This window comes from Lissotriton vulgaris, chromosome 7 (genome assembly GCF_964263255.1).
Source record: "Lissotriton vulgaris chromosome 7, aLisVul1.2, whole genome shotgun sequence".
NCBI lineage: Eukaryota > Metazoa > Chordata > Amphibia > Caudata > Salamandridae > Lissotriton > Lissotriton vulgaris.
The window spans coordinates 1541206842-1541230739 of NC_141695.1; the positions used below are offsets into that span (position 1 = coordinate 1541206842).

At 45.7% G+C, this 23898-nt stretch overlaps 1 protein-coding gene across 1 annotated transcript in view; it reads left to right on the top strand.

Annotated features, from left to right (window-relative positions):
* Positions 1-23898, top strand: part of LOC147705962 (uncharacterized) — a 118108-nt gene that overhangs the window by 41822 nt on the left and 52388 nt on the right. Inside the window, exons 3-5 of the mRNA XM_086932427.1 lie at positions 16091-16185; positions 18213-18368; positions 22796-22840. Of these exons, the coding sequence (XP_086788553.1) occupies positions 16091-16185; positions 18213-18368; positions 22796-22840 (296 nt within the window). The remainder of the gene's footprint in view (positions 1-16090; positions 16186-18212; positions 18369-22795; positions 22841-23898) is intronic.

A 23898-nucleotide genomic window follows, 5' to 3' on the forward strand; every position in this document is an offset into this window, starting at 1 on the left:
GTTTGGGGTTTTCACCCTTCATCTGATTTAGCCACAAGAGGGGCTTATGGTCGGTCTGAATCTTGAAGTGAGTGCCAAACAAGTATGGCCTCAGCTTCTTCAGGGCCCAAACCACAGCAAAGGCCTCCCTCTCAATAGCTGACCAATTTTTCTCTCTAGGGGTCAGCCGTCTGCTTATAAAAGCAATGGGCTGGTCTTGACCATCAAAATTCAGTTGAGAAAGAACAGCTCCCACACCCAACTCAGAAGCATCTGTTTGGACAATGAATGGTTTGGAGTAGTCCGGACTCTTGAGGATAGGCGCCGTGCACATGGCCTGCTTTAGGTCATCGAATGCTTTTTGACAGCTCGCTGTCCACTGACCCTTTTTTGGCATCTTCTTACTTGTCAGTTCATTTAATGGTGTCACGATGGAACCATAGTTCCTGACAAACTTCCTGTAGTAACCAGTCAGGCCCAAGAAAGCTCGAACCTGAGTCTGGGTGGTTGGAGGAGCCCAGTCCCTGATTGACTGTATCTTGCTCTCCAGTGGCTGAACCTGACCTCCACCTACAAGGTGGCCCAGGTATACAACCTGTGTCTGCCCTATCTGGCACTTGGTGGCCTTGATAGTGAGGCCTGCTGCTTGCAGCGCCTCCAATGTCTTCCGCAGGTGGACCAGGTGATCCTCCCAGGTGGAGCTAAAGACAGCAATATCGTCAAGATACGCCGCACAGAAGTCATCCAGCCCAGTAAGGACGTGATTCACCAACCGTTGGAAGGTGGCAGGTGCATTTTTCAGACCAAAGGGCATCACCACGAACTGATAATGCCCACCAGGGGTTGAAAATGCGGTTTTAGGCTTGGCGTCCTCAGCTAACCTGATTTGCCAATACCCAGCTGTCAGGTCAAACGTACTTAAGTAGTTGGCCGAGGCCAGCCTATCAATAAGCTCGTCTGCCCTTGGTATTGGGTGGGCGTCAGTCTTAGTGACTGCATTGAGACCCCTGTAGTCTACGCAGAACCTCATCTCTCTCTTACCACCCTGGGTGTGAGGTTTCGGCACTAGAACTACGGGACTAGCCCAAGGGCTATCCGAGGGTTCAATGACTCCCAGCTCCAACATTTTCTGCACTTCACTTTTGATGCAGTCTCTAACGTGATCAGGCTGCCTGTAGATTTTACTCTTTACGGGCAAGCTGTCACCAGTGTCGACCTCATGGGTGCACCAATCGGTCTGACTGGGTGTCAGAGAGAACAGATGTCGGAACGACTGAAGAACCTGTTTACAGTCGCTCTGTTGATGTTCGGAGAGGCTGCCACAAAAGACAACGCCATCTACCGAGCCATCGTCAGGATTCTGAGAGAGCAGGTCGGGGAGAGGGTCACTCTCCTCTTCCTGTCCCTCATCTAGGGCCATGAGCAAACTCATGTCCTTCCTGTCGACATATGCTTTTAGCCTGTTGACATGAAGCACCCTGTGGGGGCTCCGGGGAGTTCCCAGGTCGACCAGGTAGGTGACCTCTCCCTTTTTCTCCAGGATGGTGTGGGGCCCGGACCATTTGTCCTTGAGTGCTGCTGGGGCCACTGGCTCCAACACCCACACCTTCTGTCCGGGCTGGTAAACAGTCAAGACAGCCTTTTGGTCATGCCAAGCTTTTTGGAGTTCTTGGCTGGCCTTAAGGTTTTCGGATGCCTTCTCCATGTATTCAGCCATCCGCGAGCGGAGGCCGAGCACATAGTCCACTATGGTGGCTGCAGGCTTTTTGAGAGGTCTCTCCCATCCTTCCTTCACCAAACACAGGGGTCCTCTTACAGGATGCCCGTACAAAAGTTCAAAAGGGCTGTAGCCAACCCCCTTCTGTGGGACTTCTCTGTAGGCGAACAAGAGGCAGGGGATCAGGACGTCCCATCTACGCCGAAGCTTTTCCGGTAGTCCATGAATCATCCCTTTTAGGGTCCTGTTGAATCTCTCAACAAGCCCATTGCATTGTGGATGATAGGGTGTAGTGAACTTGTAGTTGACACCACATTCCTTCCACATAGCAGTTAAGTAGCTCGACATAAAGTTTGCACCTCTGTCGGAGACGACCTCCTTAGGGAAGCCCACTCTGGAGAACACTCCAACTAGGGCTCTTGCCACAACAGGTGCTGTAGTGGTCCTAAGGGGAATAGCTTCAGGATACCTGGTGGCATGATCCACTACCACCAGTATAAACTTGTGCCCTGATGCTGTCGGTGGTTCCATGGGACCGACGATGTCGATCCCCACCCGTTCAAAGGGCACCCCCACCACAGGCATTGGTATAAGGGGGGCCTTTGTCGTGCCACCTGACTTACCACTGGCTTGGCAAGTGACACAGGAGCGGCAAAACTCCTTGGTATCTTCGTTCATGTGAGGCCAGTGAAAGTGCGAGACAAGCCTGTCCCACGTTTTCGTCTGGCCTAAGTGACCTGCTAAGGGAATCTCGTGGGCCAAGGTAAGTAGGAAACCACGCTGAGACAAGGGGACGACCAGCCTCCTGGTCATGCCAGGCTTGGGGTCTCTTGACTCAGTGTACAGGAGTCCATCTTCCCAGTATACCTTGTGGGTACCTGTGGCGTTCCCAGCAGCCTCAGCAGCAGCCTGCTGTCTGAGGGGTTCAAGAGAAGGGCAGTCTAACTGGTCCTTCCCCAGATCTTCCCTTGAGGGTCCCCCTGAGCCCAAGAATTCAACTTGATCAAGTTCGAACTCTCTCGGCTCAGTTTCCCTCAATTCCTGTAGGTCAGCCTCCTCTGAGACTTGATCCTCGACCTGGGGCAAGGGGGAAGGCGCAGCCTTAACCCTACTGCTCTTTTTCTTGGGAGGTGTCTGGTCCGTTGTTCCAGGATCCAGCACCTGTTCAGTGGGGCATCTCCTGACCTGTGACCTAGTCACAGCGAACACATGTGCTGGCAAACCTAACATTTCCATGTGAGTCCGGTGCTCCACTTCTGACCATTGTGACGACTCCAAATCATTGCCCAACAAACAATCCACTGGGAGGTCTGGACTAACTACAACCTTCTTTTGGCCAGTTACCCCTCCCCAGGAGAAAGCTACAATTGCCATACTGTGATTGGTAGTGACATTGCTTGCATTGGTCACCAGGAATTCTGTACCTGGCATGATCTGTCCAGGGTCCACAAAGTTAGGCGTCACCATGGTGACTCTGGCACAAGTGTCCCTATAGGCCTGAGCCATTTTTCCATTTATGAAAGGCATCTGTCTGTATTTGCCCAAGGTATTGGGGCTTACGTCAGGGGACACGTCCACGTCCCCTGTACTGACAAGGACAGCCTGAGTGAGCGTGCCAACTAAGTTGTCACGCCCCTCCGAACCCAGGGTTAACCCTACTAAACCCTTGGGAGGCGCACTACCACTGCTGACTGTACTAGGGGGCACAGGTGCCTTAGGGGCTGCAGTGGCAGGAGTCTGCCCTCCTCCTTTCTTGGTGCACTCACTAAACCAGTGAGATTTACTTTTACAGTACTGGCACCATCGTTTGGATTGGCCTTCTTTCTTCTTTTGGGGAGCCTGACCCCCACCCTCTTTGGGTTGTTGGGGACCTGTCGAAGACTTCTGGTCATTTTGTTCCCCTTTAGAATCTTTACCCTTCTGGTCTGCTTTCTTCTGACCACCTTGATTCTGGCCCTGGTTCTGTTTAACTCTCGTACGAACCCATTTGTCTGCCTTCTGCCCCAATTCTTGAGGAGAGGTCAGATCCGAGTCGACAAGATGCTGATGCAACAACTGGTTCTGACAATTGTTTAAGATTTGTTCTCTCATCATCAAATTGTACAATCCTTTGTAATCAGTAACCTTACTGCCCAGCAACCAGCCCTCAAAAGCCTTAGTGGCACAATCGACAAAATCAGACCAGTCTTGAGTCTGCGTTTTCTGGGTATCCCTGAACAGCACCCTGTACTGCTCAGTGGTTAGGCCGAACCCTTCAACGAGTGTATTCTTCAAGACTTGGTAATTGTTAGCGTCCTCTACCCTTGTGGTGAGAAGCTTGTCTCTTCCTTTACCTTCAAAGGAGAGCCACAAGATAGCTGCCCACTGACTCTGGGGAACACCTTGCACAGTGCAGGCCCTCTCCAAAGCAGTAATCCATTTGTGGATGTCGTCCCCTTGTTTAAAGGGGGGCACTATCTTCCCAAGGTGTTTCGTATCGAAACTCTTTTCCCTATTACTAGGTACATTGCTGCCACCAGTGGGGACTGCCCCACTTAACTGTTGCTCTCTAGCAAAAGCAAGCTTTTCTTTGGCCAGGGCAAGTTCTTCCCTTTCGATCCTCAGATTAGCTGCCCTTTCCTTAGCTTCGTACACTCTCCTCTGAGGGGACGTCATCCCTCTTTGAGAAGAGTTGCGAGAGCCATTGGTTCGAAGGGATCTGTTAGAGCCTCTTGATAGAGACCTAACTCGTCCATTCCCAATGTTAAGCGCACCTGACAGTAGCGCCGGGGGTCCCCCAGTACCACTATCATGTCTGCTTAAGTTGGACCGTGTCAGTCTGACGACTTCTACCTGTCCCTTATCTGCCTCGTCCCCAGAGAGATCCTCATCCTCATCCTCCTCCCCATCTTCGTTCTCAGTTGCGAGGTGAATGAGGTCAGGATCGTCCCGGGTTCCCTCGAGGGGAGGCATGCCTCCTTCTGGATTAGAAGGGCTAAGAAGCTTCTCAGCCTTTCTGGCATCATAAGTCTCTAGGAGACCAATCAGAAAGGAGGTGGTGGGGTTAGCCCCTTGCTTAATCTTCCTAGAGGTACATACTTGTCGTAACTCATGGAAGTTAAGCGCAGTATATCTTGACGGGATGACCTGTGGAGGGTCAACTGACACAAGGGGAGACTCAGAGTTTCCTCCTTTGTCCGACATACTGTTTCTAGTGTGGTGTAAGTGATGCACCTACCTACACTATGTGTTTACCTACTTTTCCCTTGCTAAGAGCTGTAGCCAAGGTGTGCTAAGCCTTGAGGAGCTACAACAGCTGGTTCAGTAGAACTCAGAGTATTCTAAGCTTTAGTTATATGTACTAACAGTACTTGTGCGATCTTTCAACAAGATATTCTTAGGATACGTGTGGTAAAACAACAGCAAGCTCAAATCCCAACCGCTGCTCACCAATGTGAGAAGTTGGCCCGATATGCAACGTTCGCTATTCTAGCGACCGCTATGTATCGTTCCAACGACCCTTATGGTGTTTGGTTGTAAGTCAACCTATAGACCAGCTATCCTAGTAGCGTGGATACGAGCAGTCTAAGGCTAAAGACTCGAGAGGGCGTGTTAAGCCAGCTGTTTACCACACATGTACCCCTTGAACACCCAGTGAAAGGACACCACACAAGTGTTATGAAAATAAACAGTATATTTATTAAGAATCACAACAGCCCTGTACTCTTTATGAGGACAGGGTACTAAGCACAAACCAAATCTCTTTAGTAAATACTTCAAGTGCACAGTTTAAAACAAGTGTCCGGGGACACGGAAAGGTTAAGGCAAGTCGGAAGCGAGGGACTCGGGACCCTAGAGTAAGGAGGCTATGCAGGCACCGAAATGCCGAGTTACCTAGCCACGAGGGCTGCGGCTGCACAAGTCTTACAGGCGTCGGGGTCTTCGCTGACGAGCCAGGAGCCGGAAGAAAAAGGAGTTGCTGGCCGGCGACCAGTGATGAATAGTTCGTAGAGATCCAAGCCTGGATCGGAGATTGATGAAACCTGAAAGCAGAGGGGACCAAGTTCGTACTACTAGCCAGTAGTCAGAGGGTACCAGGAAGGCACCGGTTGGCCGTCACCTCGACCAGGTGAGTGGGCGACGCTAGGCTCTGCAGTCTCTCGGACCAGGAGGCGTTGTCGGCGACCACGGTGGAGGTGCGAGCTGTCCCACGACGGATGTCGCTGTCGGCGTCTTGAGTGGACCAGGAGGGTCCGGGGTGCTTCTCGAAAAGATGGAAGCAAGGGCCAGTCTGGAGCAACCAGACCGGCAGTGTTGATTCTCGGATGTCGTCACAGAAGGACACAAGCCAGCGGCTAGTGACCAGACAACGTGCTGAGCAGCGAGCAGAAGGGCCCCACGCAGATCGTGGAGATGCTGGGAGACTGCACTTCGGTGCTGGAGCGGCTCAGGGTCGGGGCTTCTCGGACCCCAGAGCACTCACCAGAGAGTTACTTCGATGGTCGTGCTGGTTTTTAAGAGCGTGCAGGTTCTGATGATGGCCGGTCCCTCGAGGTCTCGTCGCACCCACAGATCACAGCTGAGCTGATGACGTGGGTAGAGGTCAGAGGTGCCAGGGAAGCCGGTTCTCGTCGAGCTGGGCCGTCGGATTCCTTGAGGAAGGACTTACAGCAAACCGCAGAGTTCTTAGATGGTGCCCGCTGATGCAGGGTGACTACTCCTTAGCCACAAGGGAGAAATCTTGAGAAGAGTCTTGAAGGTCCTTTCGTAGAAAGTAGTTCTTGATTCAAAGATGATCTCATTTGGAAGGGTCCCCGCTCCGGCCTTTATCCTAAAGAAAGGGGTGGGTACATGACTAGGTCCTGCCCTAAGGGTGGGACCAGGAAGGGGGGTAGTTACACCCCTCTCCCCTGCCGGACTTTCCCCAGGCCAGGGCTGTCGCCCCTGGAACTGGTTCTAACCGGCAGATGCGTAGTGAGCACCGGGGTGCCACTCCGCAGTCACCTTCTCGCAAAAGCCCTACCTACCCAGAATACACAAACCCTGTCTGGGACGGTGCGAACACCGCCCTTGACAGGAAACCCTTTGTCCAAGTGCTCCTCGCTGGAAGGACTCCCAGCAGCAGGAGGTCAGACTCGTGTCTGTGGTGGCAGCATCCATTTTGTGGAGCTGAGGCTTTCGTTAACTTTAACCGGGGTTCACAGTTACGTACATGTCGTGTCCCTCTAGAAGGGCGGAATGCTAACCTCGTCGCCAGAGTTGGTGAGAGGGCAGCATCCCGATTCGTATGACACCTTACTCGACATGTCTTGATAACGCGACACCGAAGTTACCGATATGGTACGCGTTATCATGGAACAGCCATTGGGTCTTGATTCCGCAAGCTGCAACCGGGCTCGGCTCGGGCCAGAGCTTAGTTCACACGAGCCCATGCACTCTGCCTTCAGGATTGTCAAGGCCTGCCATAGGAGTGACTGATAGGAACTCGGGTGTCCATTGGAGGGTTAGATATAGGGCTGCTATATCTAAAGCAAAGGGTGATTACACGACTTTGCCCCAGCTGTCATGCAGCCAGTTGTGTCAGATTTAGGAGGCCAGCCAGGGGTGGCATAATACATGCTGCAGCCCCTGGCGGCCCTGGGTACACCTATGCCCTGGGTTACAGGGTCTGATAAGGTGGCCCAGTACCAATTGGTAAATGCACCTAGGGCACATATCGTAATTTAGAGAGAGAACAGCCAGGCTGTGGGTCTGATTGGCAGGCCCACAGGCAAGAGAAAGTCGTAAACCAGTGAAACAAAAGCAAAAAATCTGGGTGATCATAGGATTGCAGACCCTACTCTCCTACACCCGTCATGAATTTTTTTTCCCTCCTTTTGTTGCTGTTTTTTATTTTCCTTGGTTTGCCCTTGCGCCAGTTGTTTTTGATCCATAACATCTTCTAATTTAGTTTCATTTAGTGCATGTTGCTTGTTATCTATCTGGGATTTAGTCGACTTATTGAAGATGTCAAAGTATTTTTCATTACTTCCCACTGTTTCAGAATGTATTTCCTCCACCTCGCTTTTTTCTAGCTCTGTTTCTTCTTGTATTGATCCTTCCTGGTTCATTTCTACGGATTTCTGTGACGGGGGATATATTTTTACTAGGTTTCCATTTTTTACCTTATTTCTAGCCTTACGAATTTTTTTCCTTTGTTTCTTTGAAATTTTGTACCCTTGACCGTTTTCCTGTTCCGTACTTGTTTTGTCATGAGTTCCTTGATTGGTGGTGATTATCAAGTCAGTTTCCCCATTTTGGCATATTATATTTTCCGTTTGTTCTGATTTATTGACTTCCACTGGTTCCCCTTGATTTCTTGATGTAGTATTTATATGTTGATAATTGGGGTGCGGAGACTGATCTGTCTCCTCTTTTTTGTTGTTATATTTTTTATGCACTATGACTTTAACGTCCTCCAGTATAGTATTCACTACTTCAGGGATAGTTGAAAGTTTATTTAGAATCGGTTCACAAGTGCATTCAGAGGTATTACTTGCTGCATATTTTTGGGCTTTAGTAATTAATTGGTTTAGCTCTGACAATTTTTGGTCAATTCCAGTGACTGCATTGGCCATTACTCCCAGTATTTCTATTTGTGTGTCCATTTTGTTTGACTGATATGTCAGTGCTTCCAGTGTTAAAGTAGAAGTTTGATAAAATATATCCCATATGGCTCCTGGATCTTGACTTATTATATTTTTTGGTTTTTGATCAAAATATGTTTTTGTTAACTGGGTTTTATTGGCCATTTCTTCTATATGGTGTACCTCTTCCAGTTTTTTCTTTTTTACAAAGTGATCATCATTGTCAGTATTATTTGGCATCTGTGATCCTTGTCTTTCACTTTCTGCGTTTATGTCCCTTGAGATGCTAAGTTCTGTTTTTGCATCACTCACATCCCCATATATTGGGATCACACAATCTTGCTTTTTTCCTGTTTGATCGGTGGTTTTACTCCCAAGGTTTTTTAATAGTGTAGTTTCTACTATATGTGATTTCGTTATATCGGTGTCGATGTTGATTACTTCTTGTAGTTTCCGCTTTTTCGTTATTTCCACTTTAACTTCTAATGGTATTGGAATATCCCATGCTGGAATTCCTACGAGTTGTTCTGTGGGTTGTTGTTGCAGTGGAGTAGATTGTATTGGCTCTTCAATCTCGCTTTTAAATATTCCTTCTGGGAATTTTTTTAGCTGCCGTGGGGTATGATGTATTAGTTCCATTTTTTGATCCAAAAGTTCGCCTAAAGAATTATTTTGTTTCATCACATTTATGCAATTTTTTTCCTTGTCTGATTCTTCTGTATCCCTGTTTTTTTCCTTAAAGATGTGAAATGGTTCAATTGGGATTTGCAATTTAGTTTTGGATGTGTCAGCTTCCATTGACATTAGTGTCCCAGTCGGGTCAACCAAAAAATCGAATTTCTGCGGTATTTTAGTTGATTTCTCAAACATCCGAGCAATTGGTGAAATTAGGGTTTGATTTAATCCTTTTGCCTGCGCTTTTACCTTTTTTTGTACCTTAGGGGCTTGGTTCTTCCGCACCCTCTTGGTCTGGGGACCTGCTGATCTTTCCTTCCCGGAGCGCATCCCCAGTTGTCTTATTGTTATTCCGTTTGCCCAATTATTAATCCGCTTACCGCTATTAACACTGTCTTTTAGGTGTTTTAAGTTCCCCCTGCTCCCCCTATTCCCCCTGTTGTTGTAGGCTTGTGACCTATGAGTTGCAGCAGCGTTGTTATCTCAGCGCGGATCTCCGCGCTCACACCTGTATGCAAGCTGCACGTGATCTACGCAACCTGCGTGCCACCTACCACCTCAGGTATTTTTCAGGTCTCCTCAGGACTCAGGGCTCGGTCTCACTCGGATTCACTCTCAAATCGACCACTTGCAGAGTGTACACCTGGGGTCAGGGGTTGAGTAGTGATAATCTGACCCCGGTGGCAGCTATGCTTCACACTCGCTTCACACTCTTCCTCACGTTCGCGCTCACCCTCCCAGGCCCGTCTGCCCCTTAGACGAGGGACAGCTGCCGTCAGGGAGAGGGCGGTAGCGGAAGGTAGGCCCTGGGCGATATGCCTATTATAGTGGCTGCTCTCAGTCAATTTATAGTAGTGTATGAAGCTGTTTTGGCCCGGAAATGGGATGGTGCTTCGTTCCTTTTACCTCACGTTAAAAAGAAAAACAAAAACAGAGCTAGAAAGAATGATGGTGGTGACGGTATCAGTATCGTGCTAGTCTAATCGTCGTCCTTTTAGTGCGCCTGCTTAATCCGACCCCCCTCTTGTTCTTACTGTTGCTGTTTTGGGGGCTTAGAGGACCGGCTGGACTGTAGATTTGACCATGTACGCTTAATTTCACTCTGTAGTGACTGTGTTCGTGAACAGCGCTGCTCAATCACGCTAGTACCCCCCCCCGCGTCGCTCACTCACCGGCCACAGTGAGGAGATGCCCAGCGGCTCCTCGCCACCACAAAGGAAGGTCTGCAGCTTTGGTCGTGGATGTATTTATTCCAATAACTCTGAGGGTTATAATTTACTGCTGGTCGCCTCTCCAAATTGTGTCTGACTGCTGAATTCGGATCCTCAGCGCTCCACCACAAATCTGGTAGCTCCGGCTGCACCCTGCTCCACCTGGCGGCTCCGGCCACAAAGTAGAGTGCTCAGCTATGTTGGTATGTTGGCCTGCCTTGCCCAGGGATGACCAACGATCCTCTAGTCACTCCGGGGTGTGGCCTGCAAATTCACACCGGCTCCGGCCTCGCAAATTGCCCCCAGCGTGTCCGTGCGGCTCCTTCGCAGCACCTCTGAACAACTAGCGGCCCCAGCCGCGTTCACCCGGTCAATCAGCTCCGGCCGCCCGGAGGAGCACCGACGGACCAAAGGAGACACGCCAATCAAAACCTAAGGCTCCCCCAGCAGCTCCCGCTGCAACTGCAGTCCCCGGCAGCCAAGCCGCCCCTTGGCCCGGCCTCCTACGGGCAGTGGCAGTCGGCAGCACTCGGTGTTCGGCACTCGGCAGCACGGGAGACTCCCTCCTCCCTTCTTCTTCTCAGCTGATCGTGTACACTGACGGCTGCCTCGCTCGCGGCTCACTGCTGACCTCTAGTGGACGGAAGGAAATCGTGCAGTACCAACCACAGCAATAACTCGCCTACAGAGAATTCAAAACTGGGCTGCAACATTGATTGCAGGGGTTAAACATAATGAGTCGGTCTCCCCCAACCACTAGAATTATGTGATTGTGCGGCCGCAATGATTTTCACATAATTATAGATTCGCTTAATTTGCCACATTATCCATCATCTGCTGCATAATCTGCAAATTTTAACATATACTACATTTTCTGTGTAGCTCAAACAGTGCAAAAATAACTAAAAACACAGCAACACATGCTGTTTCACAGTTAAAGGCCGTTTGAAAAGGCACATTTATTGTTTATTGCTACATATCAGTGTTAAAATTGGGTGCAACCAATTCCCAGCCAGTGTTAAGAAGTGTGAAAATGACATATAGTTCCAGTGGCCCTGCTCATACTGAAAACCTAACATTGTATGCCAGTTGTCAAATAATCAGTTCAAAGTCACCTGTTTGGCCCACAAAGCATACTATAATTTGGGCTCAGAAGTTCCAGTTGGAAATCTGCAGACCTTTCTTCCTTATGGCATACTACAACCTATGCAGGCTTCCCTGTTCACTGCCCCTCGAATAAATCAGATGAGGAAAATGGGGTAGAGAAATGGGGTAGAGCCTCTTCTTTTCTGGCCTAAAGTTGTGGAACGCCATTCACTGCTACTTAAGGAGTGAGAACAATGATAAAAAATTCAGCAATGGTTTAAAAACATGGTTACTTCCATAACCTCGAGTTGCATTATTTTCCTTTTTATATTCTTACACTCCCAGGACACCCTTGTTAGGGTAACAGACGTGCTTTACAAAACTTATCATCATTGTCACTCTCTCTTCTTTCTCATCCTTGCAGTATCTCTCTCACAGTGCTTTAAATGAAATAAAAAGGGTAGGTGATATAAAAGGGTATGACTTAAGATGAGCATTTAATAATGCACAAAAAGATTACCTATGTAACCAATGACACAGTTTCATACTTGCATAATGAACAACTTTAATATTGGAAGACAATAACCTAATCAGCAGGGAGTAAGGTAGTTATTTAATGGTTAATGTAGCACCATTATTCTGCATCATATGCAATTAAGCAATGAACTATTGATAACGTAAATTTATTAGTGAGCAGCACCATGACCACCAGCAATTGCCACATTTGGAGAGATAAGTGCAAAGGGGACTTAATGTCAGAAATACTAAATAATGGTTGCAAGAAAACGGGTTACAAATTGTGACTACTAATTTTACAACCATTAAAGATTTTTATAACCGATCCTATGTACCAAAAGATCAGTTCGCAAAAGTCTGATTCGGAGTCGGTTGAAATCTAATCAATCTCATGAATATTCATGAAGTAGGTTATAAGCTGCAACTCACTGGGATGGTTGGCAATCACAGGGTTGGAATTGTGCTAGGGTCAGCAGAACACCACATCTGTGATCACCTTTAAGTAAAGTAAAAATGTTTTTAGATATACAGCAGATTTTTGGGGTTTTGCTCGCACAGTGCTTGCACTGTGCTTGTGAAACGTCTTGTATTAAACAAAATGTTTTAAGGGGGCTTAGGGCCTGCCCATTACTTACCTTTTCTTACCATTGGCTGCTCCCTCCTGGCTCTGATGTCACATACTTACTATAGGCTGGCACTGACGTGGCTCCCACTTCACTCATGTTTCCTTGCTTGCTAATGGTCAGCACCTCGTTCTCAGCTGTGACTTTCTTTTGGACTACCTGGGCTTTTGGTCTTCGTCCTGCCATGGAGCCTGGACCAAGTACTACTTCCGGTGGCCAATGTCCTTCCACTGCAAGCTCTTTCAGTGCAGGCACTCCTTTTCACTTTTAAGCATACACTCTTTGAGTTCATGTCTATGCAGTACCTCTCCTTCACCCCCATTTGAATTTAAAAAAGCACAATGACGTGGCCAGCATTGACCTCATCATAAAGATTTTTTTAAACATTTTTAAGCCATACTTGTAATTATGCTGTGCTCAAAGCACTCAGTTTGTCAAGCATATTCCTGCCTTTGACAACCTGGTTTCAGCCAATCTGAGCCTGTGCTATTTATTCCCCGCGGGGATGGCAAAAACTCCACCATGCTTGGAAGCTCCGTCCCACATGTCTGATAGAGGGTGGCCATTGACCTGGTGAATGATAGCCTCATGGAGGCGAGGAAGTTAGAGTAGCGCAGTCATCGCGCCCTGTTTTGAGCTTCTCACTGCTCACGGTCAGTTATTTTTGACAGATTCTGCTATTATTATCCGGCTACCAGATAAGACAAGCAGTGATGGGTTTTTCCTTCCTTCGTCTGTAAGAGAGACCACTTTTTCATTGCACTCTGTGTTCTTTTGTTTTTCGATAATGCTTGATGCTACAAAATGATAACAGTGTCCTTTTTGTTCTTGAGCGATCAGGCGAAGAGCTTATGACAAGATGAGGATGTAAAAGGGGTTTACAGTGTGTGAATAGAATGCATTTTTGCTTCATTTGCTGCTCAATGTTGTTGCACCTGTGTGTTGCACAAATGTAAACTACGTGGAAACACATCCCTAAGATTCCTGAGCTGGAAGTGACGTTGCATTACCCATTCAGACCTTGGCCTCTGTGTTTGTGTTTTTTTTCTTAGGCTGGTTAGCTATACTCATAATGGCATGCTTTGAAATGGACCAGGTCTACCACTACTTTCATAGGGTTTGGCGAGGCGGCTTGATGTATAACCCTTGTTGTAGTTCTGATTAAGTTCCAGATTGCTTTACTTACTACCAGAGCCAGATTTGCTCAGAGTTTCCGCATAATGACACTTTTCTTTTACTTTAAGCAATGTTGCAGCATGTAAAAAAAAACATTGACAAAGCCAGTAGATTACAGTTGCAAAACATTGATGCATCACATACCGATTCAGTATTTAGAAGGGTTGTCCCCAACATACCCCTTCCAAACGTCAAACCAATATGGGATCACAATCCAATTTTAGGAGTTGACAAACTTTTATTGAGTCTTAAAATGAGAATGACAGATTAGAAAATGCATTTTTGCTGTCACGAACTCAGAATCGGAGTGTTTGCGACCGTGAAAATACTGTTTTACATTTAGCCCTTGGTTATTTAATTGGCATCCAGTACTGTCTTAGGTAGGCTTGAGTGAAAATGTTAGCCTTCTGGTCGAATTTGTGAATTTTTGTGTATTTCACTTTGTGGGTAATATACAAAATGTCAGGAATTCCACAGGTGCAAAATTTCACATTTCCCAAGGGATCGATGTAAGGATAAAATGCCTTACTAGAGACCATTTCTCCTTAAGCTGGTGCCCTTGCCAATATCTCGACTGATTTTTAAACGATAAGCCATTGTGTTGAATTTTGTTTAGAGTTGGTGCATTTTGCAACAGTTATGGGAGTTTTCACGTACTGGTCTCGAAATTTCAAACATTACACAACAAAAAGCAATTTCACCTACCCCTAAACTGAAGCCCTGAGATACCAATGTTGAACACCAGAATCCACAGTGTTGTTTGGCACCTTTGTCACGAAAGGGACTTCCTGTGACTTTGCACGCCTGACCATACATGCATGCTTCTCTCTTCTAACACTGATTATTTACTATCTTTACCCGGCTTTGCAATTGGGCTATCTTGATAAGCCTACATGATAGAAGGAGTAACTCCCCATCCCTAATTTCTCATGTAGTCAGAATGACCAAAACTGATTGGAGTAGCAGCATTTCTAGTGGCATAGTGTTGTGCCTAGTGGTGGAACCCTGAAGCATAGCCAACGACAGCCAATCCGTAGCATGTCTTTCCTGTCATGGACATCTTAAGAATTTTTGGGGGCTATCAGCCTAATTCATGAAGCTGAATTCGGCTCGCAAAGGGCCAGATTCTGGGAATCTGGCCCTTTGTGAGTGAGATGTTTGCATTTGGGATTCATCATCCCAAATGCAAAAATCGGTAATTGCGTTTTCGCAAATTTGCGATGGATTACATTTAAGGAATCTCTATTTGAGATTCCTTAAATGCAATTCATCATCCATTTAAAAATTGCGAAATCGCAATTTCGGGCCGCTATTTACCGCGAGGTCAAACCTCGTGGTAAATAGCGATAACTCAGAAAAATGCTTTTAAAAGCATTTTTCTGAGTTGCATGTTGCACACACACATGTCCTTGGGACATGTGTGTGCGCAACCCCTGTTCATATTAGCATTTAAGGGGTGCTACAGGGTGTCCTTTGGACGCCCCTGGCACCCTTTCAATCGCTATCTTTTTTGCGATTAGCTAATTGCTAATCGCAAATAAGGAATACTCCCCTTTCATTCCTATGGGCCTTTTGGCCCATAGGAATGAATGGGGAGTTATTCCTTATTTGCGATTAGCAATTTGCTAATCGCAAATAAGGAATTAGTAGGAATCGCATTTTTTTTGTATATTCCTACATGAATCCCGCTTTGCGAGTCCTTAATAGCGATTCGCTATGAATCGCTATTAGGGGCTCGCAAAACGGCAGTATGATGAATCAGGCTGATAGGGCCTGCAGTATTTTGGAGGCCCCTGTTCGGTACTGCTTTAGATTTATGATCCCATTACAGCTCTTACATGCTCTCTTTGACGAGTTCACAGACTGCACAGGCACAATGGTCCAAAATCTAGATATGTTTCCATGTAATATTCAAGGACTGTTCCACATGTTTTCAATAGTGTAATGCAGCAACAGCTCACTAATATTATTGCAAATAATCTCTGTGACCCCCTACCATTTCCCGTATGAGAGGTTCTGTTTTAATCTGAAAGTAACATTTTAAAGGATGTTACATGGTGTTGAAAAATAGAAACATTTTTCAGAAAAATGTTTGTAATACATTTTCACACATTAGCTGACTAAAAAATATATTAAAGGAAAAAGTTATGTGTCTAAGAATCATTCAATGTCATCGGGGCAGTACTGTCTGCAGAACAGAGCTTACGAGTGAGCCCTTGGAAGGCTGAGACACTGGGGCAGTGCCTACTTTCCCAATGCCATAAAATGTCTCTGCTTCCTGTAGCCCGCTGTTGATTTCATAAATAAGGTGGAAATTGACCTTTAGCCCTTAATGTTTCTAACGGGAAACAAAGTCAGATTGGGGCAAGGAGGGCTGTGTCAGGTCAGTAGGAGCACAAACACCAGTCACTGATGTGAGCTATCTATCTAATCTGCTCCTAATGTGTGCTCTGCCATATTTGCCACAGGCTTTCAATTGACATCTCTTTATATCCTATGTAGTTCCTATACAGATGGGCAACAACATGGGGTCCTGCAAATACACAGCTGTGAACATGACGACTACTAGCAATAATATTTTTGTTCTACAGCTTCAGGTAAGTGGTGGCATGGTATGCTATCTGATCAAGGTCGAAGTGAACAAAAAATCTGTGGAACTGTGCTCGGTCGGCAAAGTCGGGCAGGCTGGGTGGTGGAAGAGAGAAACAAAGGCCAAAACAGATTTATTTAAATGCCTTCCATTCTGGGCAGTAGAAGTTGAACAAAAGCCCGCAACTGTCAAAGCAAAAGGGGTTACTTTAAAAGGCAGAAGAAAACGAGTGGGACAGGGAAAATGGCGGCAAAAAGGGCTGCTACGTTATAACTCCAAAACTTAGGGGCAGTTTCATTAAGCAGTTGTGTCACCCTTGCACAGCATGATGGGAGTAAATGGCGACGCAACTGCTAAGTAAGATTTATCAAGCCACTTTTAGAATTGTAGTGCGTCTTTTGTGTGCTCTTTGTTGATTTAGCAAATTGGGACTGAATACCAGAGGATGCACCAGTTTCCAAGCCACACTGCCTTTTGATACCCTTTGCCATTTCTCCATTGTACAACTGGGATAGGAAGTGATGTGTCAGGGACTTTATCAATGCACTATCCTTTGCTTGGATTTTTTCCCAATTAACAAAACATGGGGAGCTGGAACCAGATGCCCCATACCCAAAAAATAAAAAAAATATCATAAAAGCATTAAGTGAAAGCAGGTGGTCACAGAATAAGTATGGGACCCAGGAAGGTCCTGTGTAGGCCTGGAATGGGGAACCAAAAGAAGGGGAGTCATGGCAAAAATGCTCAAAGCAGCCACGCTCCCTTCATTTCCTCTTTCCATCCATCCTCTATCTCTCTACTCTCCTCTCTTTTCTCCGTCTCTGATTGTTTTCTCACAAACTTCCCCCTTCATCCCTGTCTTTCATACTCTCTTGAAGTCTCCCTGTGCCTGCTGTAATTATCCTTGCGAATCTGGAGAAAGTGACAGAGGTACCTAGAGTGTCCTCTTCACCCCCTCCCAACACCCCTGCCATAACAACCAGCCGCTAGGGTAGTGATCCTCAAAGTGTGGCCCAGGGGACGTTCGGTCCTCTTGAACTTTACATGTGGCCCCTCTAGTGAGCAGCAGCACTAGCTGATGTTTAGTTGTTGATCTCTAATATTTCAGAAAAACATCTTAAATAAACAGGAAAAGCATGTATTAACCTGCAAATAAATGCTTGCCCATTTATTTAACATTTTATAGACCTCCCTACACAATCCATGACACACCCAGACCCCCTACTGCCAAACTGCTGGCATCAGTGCAGCCCTCGGACACTCCGGAGACCATAATTTGTGGCCCCTGGGCAAATGTTTGCGAGTACCCATGCTCTAGGGGCTCCACCCCACCTGGGGACTGCCCAGCGGAATGAAAGACCAGTCCAGCTCCACATTTTATTATTTCCTTTCTCAGTTGAATCTAGAATAAAGTGGAGTCCCTAGTTTATTGCTAAACTTTGACAGAGGGTCAGCAGGGATGAAGGGCTTTCCAGCAATACCAAATACAAATATAACACATAATGCTCTTTCTACTAAGTTTCCCAATTCAAACGTCGAAAATGCTGTCGGGAGGTAAACAGACTTTGGGGCTGCTGTACTGCTTTTATTGATGGAATATTGCAGGCTTTCTCACCTCGACAGAGCCCTGAGCTCCAAAATATGAGTTTCTCTGACAATCCTGAAATTAAAAATCTCTACTAGTGGTGAGGACTTCCCCGTGGGTTTTGGCAGTAAGTGCCGAACCACAGCACACATTGACCCTGCGCTCAGATGCAAGAACAACCTATAGGATATACCAGTAGGTCAGTGGAGGAGGCCAGGGATGTTTGCCGAAGTGGGGTGTCATGCACATGGAAATGTACTGCTGTTTTCGCTAGACGTGACCCTGTTTGTGCAAACACATGCGCTTGTGCACCGTCTGAATGTTGAAGGGATTTACTGCAGTTGCTGTAATGGCTGTGTTTAAGGGGCGACTTGGTGGCACGCACACTTTTTAAAAGTTATTTGGTACGTGAGTATAAAATGTTAAACATGTTGTCCTTATGTTTACAGCCTACCATCGATCAAAATGGAACTCCCCAGCCCCCTGCGCCCGGAACGCATTCTCTCCAACCGCCAGCGCTAGTGAAGGGCGCAGCATGCACATGGAGGATACCTGTGGGAATGATAAACCACTTTTGGAGCTTCGTTAAAACAGCCGCATTTGAAGTAAGCGCTTCCTAGTTCCGCGTGTGGGATGGGGTGGGAAGTTGCACAAAGTGCACCGGTAAAATGGAAGCTGTGTTTCACTGCTGACACCACACCAGCACTAATTTATCCTCAGGAATACCAAAATGGATACTGTTGCAATAGCGGTTCTATGTACCCAAGATACGTTTGCGAATTGCACCACCAAAGTTTGGTAAAGGGGTAGGATCAAAACTTGGCATGGAAAGGAATGTGTTTTTCTTCTTCTTTGTTGAAAAGCCTGTAGCAAATGCTGTCATGGAAAAGGGAGTTGGAGCACTGCAAAGATTAGACTTGCTTTGAGAATGCACTGTCTGGTAATTATTGTTTAAGAGGAGGATTGGCTTCTGGGGATCTAAATGCGACATTTACATTGCAAAAAGAATACTAGCGCCTGGAATATCTTTTACAAAATACAGATCATTCAATATCTCATGGTCAGTGTAGTGAGTTTTGATTTTGAAGGACAGTGTGGCTTCTGCAGATGTGGAGGTTCAGAGAGGAGTGCCTCTAGAGCTGAAGGCTCAGAGCAAGGTCTCCTTAAGTCTAGACGATTCTCTTGGCAGCCTTTACATTCTGTGAGTAGTGTGGTGTTCCTGGACCTGGAAATACTGGATCCAGGAATGCTTGACCTGATATTGCTGGGTGCAGAGCTGTGCCAGGTAAAACGTGGCTGGAGAGGTGCAGGGACTGTGGGCATAGCCCCTCCTGCCCCTCCAGCACCACAAGAGGGCTGACAGTGTTCTCACCAGACTTATATATGACTCCCCTGTCCTAAGACAGCTGGTTGCCTCTAGCACTAGGTCCCTAAACCGCAACAACCACCCAAGGGGCATATTATCAAGAACGGCGTTAAAATTATCGCCGGTTTAGCGGCAGAAAACTGCTGCTGAAGCTTCGATAATGGGCTTGATAATATGCCCTGGAGAATTCCAATAACAGCCCACGTTCGCACCAGAACATGGACTTCTATTGGAATTCTCAAAGGCATATTATCAAGCCCATTATCGCCGCTTTAGTTGCAGTTTTCTGCCGCTAAACCGGCGATAATTTTTAACGCCGTTCTTGATAATATGCCCCCAAATGCTCTGTCCAAGAGGAAAATGGGATTGACAAATGGACTGCTATTTGGTCTGGACTCAAATGTACATGCAGAAATCGATCAAAAAATATCAGGATCAATAAATTGTAAGGACGATTATAAGGTGCAGCGATATCACTCAGAAAAGGAGTTTCTGATGCCTTAGAATCCCCACATCAAAAAATAGGCAACTCCTAACTAGGCTTATAGTGTGTTTTCTCTTTAAATGTCAAGACTCAGAGTATGCTTTCCCCTGCATCTTTAGAATTGTTTCATATTCCATTTAAATCTAGCGACTCACAGTGAAGTCTCCTTGGATATGACGCTCGATGTATGTTTTCTTTATGTTTAGCGATGAAGAGTGTGACTGAGTCCTTAGGTCTGCATAATCTCTTGTCAGTGTGCTCTGAATATGGGCAAGCACATAAAATGTGATGGGAAATATCCTTTAAAATTGTCCAAACCAATGGCAATCACTCTGGGTGGCATTCAAACTCATTTTGTTTATTGCTCTGAATGTTGTTGATTTCTAGAGGATAGAAAGGCAAAGGGATGGTAAAAGGAGGAGAGGGGAATTATTTGACAATCATATGAGGGAAATGCTAATGGTATACAAAACCGTCCAAGAGTAAAACATGACGTAATTCATTGATATTGATTTAAAATACTAATGAATGTTTAAGAAATATTAATGAAGGCAAACCCTGGGGGGAGATCGGGTTAGGTGGGTAACAAAAGAGGGACCCCCGGGATATAGAAGGATAGGGATCAAGAGAGAGAGCGAAAAAGAAGGAGGTGGGCGAGAAAAAAGACGTCAATGACAGATGTCCCTGTCATATAACTGCCTTGATGCGAGGGTAGGTATTTGTTGATATAACATGCAGAAGCAAGGGGTTGAGTTGGTAAAGTTCCACCTACAGACTCATGAGGGTACTATACTTTCATGGAGGGTTGATTTCTTGCATACATAAATCTAGTTTATTCCATCATTTCTGGGATGTCTGACAGGCGTATTTGCTGTTTGAAAGTATATTATCAGTGCCTCTCGTGAAACAGACCCATGGCCACGAAATGTGGTTTGACAGTTTATGGTTGGATTTCCATTCGCATAACGTGTTTTTTTATTACTAAGGTTAGTAGGAGGTTCAAGAGACACATGTCGGATTGGTTTAGCTTCAGGGTGGGAGAGCGGGCCTAGGGGCCTAAGTTAACTATGATCAAATTCAAGGCGATCTCAATGTTGAAGATTTCATTTAGGGTTTCCTGAATTTTAATCCAGAAATGGTGGAGTTTACTACACGGAAAACATATGGGAACAGGTGCCCAGGGCATTTTGAAAGTCTATCCTATTACACTTGTAATATGGCGGACGGAATATCCGTAACATTTGTGACAGAGTGTCCCATCTGCGAAGATCTAAATCAGGCCCTGAATGTGTTTGTCAGACTGGGTACTAACACTAAAGCCCTTGCCTGCTAATGTAATATATGAGATTCCATGTAACAAAATATCTATCTACAGTCTTTAACACAGTGTAACGACAATCCACCCTTAAAATCTTACTGGCATTAACAAATATATTTAACAATAAATTGGCCAGGCTGACGTACTTTGGCGTAACTTTTCATGATACAAATTTCAGACCTAGGGCATCTGGCAATCATTTTCCCAAGGAGCCAATCAGGCCTCTAACCTTTATAATTGAGTTGTCACTATAACCAACTCAGGCCTAGTGAATTTTGTGTGAGCTTACCTACAAGGCAATTGTCAGCCACAAATGTAATGTCGTAGGGTTTGTCTGAGAAGAAACGAGGGTCAGGGGGAACCACCACAAAAACACTTGCATGCTATAGTAATCTGTGAGGATGCATGTAAAGCAATATCTGTTTACGGTCTTTAACACAATGTAATAGCAATACACCCAGAAAGGTTAATTGGCTTTACCACATGGTGTTCATATAAAAAAACCGGCCGACTGCTTTTGTCGCATATTTTCATAATAAAGCTATTAGACCTATGGCCACTGATATAACAGTTTGTAAAGCATCAATCAGTCCTACAGCCTTTATTAGTAGCTCTTAAAATAACCGACTCAGGCTTGCTGTGTTCTGCATAAAGTTTCCACTAGGTTACTATTGGTGTGCAGTCTTAAAAGTGTATATGTGTACAATATTACAGCTGGTAAAACAACAAACAAGCCTATCGAAAACAGCATAATATGGATATTCAGGGTGCATATCTTACCCCTAGGGTTTGTCTCAGTGGGTAACCAATTTCCAAACTCACTTGTACTATGATAATATGTGAGTTTTCCTCTAACAAAGTACTTGTCCGCAAGCTTTACCAGTGTAATAAGAACCCTCCCTCAAAGGCCTATTTACTTTTACATATGCTTTTCACAATAAATGAGTCAGGCCTATTGCATTTGGCATAACCTTTCATAACAAACAGATCAGGCCTTTTATCTTTGACCACTGGCTTGTCGCCTTAACCAAGTCAGTCTTTCTGGGTTGAGCATAAGCTTTCCCACAAGGCAAAAAGTGCAATTCAAGCTCTCTTTTTCAGAGAAACAAGTTGTCTGTCAAATCAACCTCCGTTCCAAAGAAAATCAACATTTGAGGAAAACTAAACCAGTAGAGCTATTTTCCCGTTAATCACATCAGACAAAGCGATAACTGTGCTCTGAAGCCGGACCTTAAATGAGGTATAGATTGCCATTAGGCAACAAGACAACAAGGCAACGCCCAGGGCTTTTATCTCAATCAGAGGCACTCAAAGCAGACTTAGAATGCAAAAGGATAAAGAATTCAAATGTAAAAGGAAAAATAATGGCGTTCCTTAGACTCTATATAAAGTAAGTGTGTTATTTGCTATTTAACATGAAACATCTTAAACATTCTAAATATGCAATTCAACATTTTACTGTCACTTTTCATATTTATTTCCACAAGACAGGTGCGACCAGTTGCATTATCTGGGTAAATTCAGCCTCAGATGACTCCTCAGGCCCCAGCCCTAGTCCCTCGATGGTGGTTGTCGATGCGAAACCTTTCACAATAAATCCAATGCTGCGCGGAAACGTAATATCATTTGCCTCCCATAAAACACTCAAGCAACTCTTTGGGGGCACTGCTAGGGAATAATAAGTACTTGGTGTCTGGTATGTTCCCTTTTCAGAGATGCTCGGTGAATGATGCCAACAATGATGTTAGTCTTCTACATGTTAATATTTCAGTCCTCATTTCTCCATAAATAACAGTATTGTTGCTGAGTCTAACTTACATTCATGAATATGAGATTCACGTGCACTAATTCATTGTCCCCATAGATCGCCGGTGTTGCCCTTGGTACATTAACTCAAGCTATCAAATTGGTGAGTTATGCTTCCTTTTATCTTTCAATTGCAAAAGATGTGTGTTTCGTGGTTGAAGAGTGCGCTAGAATCAAATTCACTGAAATTGAGGTCCTTGAAGCAAAACACGTCCTCCCAAAAGGCAATACTGCCAGCCGCGGCCGGTAGTGGGAGTACCGGCTGGGCGGTGACGTGGGGAGAGGGAGGGGCAGGGTGGGGGGTAGTAATGTATGGATTACGGACTTTAAAAGGTAAGTAAACATAAAAATAAATAAAACGAATTCCGTTACACACACTGCAGTGTGTGCTAACGAAATTCATTTTATTTATTTGTATGTTTACTTGCCTTTTAAAGTCCGTAATCCATACATCACTACCCCCCACCCTGCCCCTCCACCTCCCCCTCCCCACGTCACCGCTCGTCCAGTACTCCCACTACCGGCCACGGCTCATTACTGCCCATTCTTTCCATAGCCTCTCTTTGGAGGCGTCCCACTAAGAAAGGGGAGCCAGTAAACTACCTAGGGTTCGCCCTCATCTTGGGTAGATATATAGCACTGTCGTTGGCACTGAAACTAGTTTCATATTAGATTCTGTTTGGGGAAGTAGGGAATTAGGATTCCTTGGGGAGTCATCTTTCAAATCTCCAAGGAAAGTTGACATTCTTCAGCGCGGTCGTCCTCAAGCTCTGTTACTGCTTATTTTAAATTATTTTCATGAAACACGTTTTCCTACCTTCACAGGGCAAGGACAATCTAAGACCTAGTGATTAGGATGAGGAATTAATGCTTGACACCAGAATCAAAATCTTAAATTACTGTGCCCCTGTGGTAGTGTTAAGCCTGGCTAATCCCGACTAAGATTTGATGATTTTTTTAAAACAGCTGGTCGTGGTCCAATCATTCAGTCAGGGCTAGACTCCACAGAACTTGGTTTAGGGTTCAGGGTTAAGCGCCTCCTTGTCTTGCTGATAAAGGTCTTCCTTACCACTGGAACAAAGGTTACAATCCCATCATGGAAGAACCAAGGGAACAGGTCGGTAGGTCATGGCACCAAACACTATTATACAAGCTCAACAT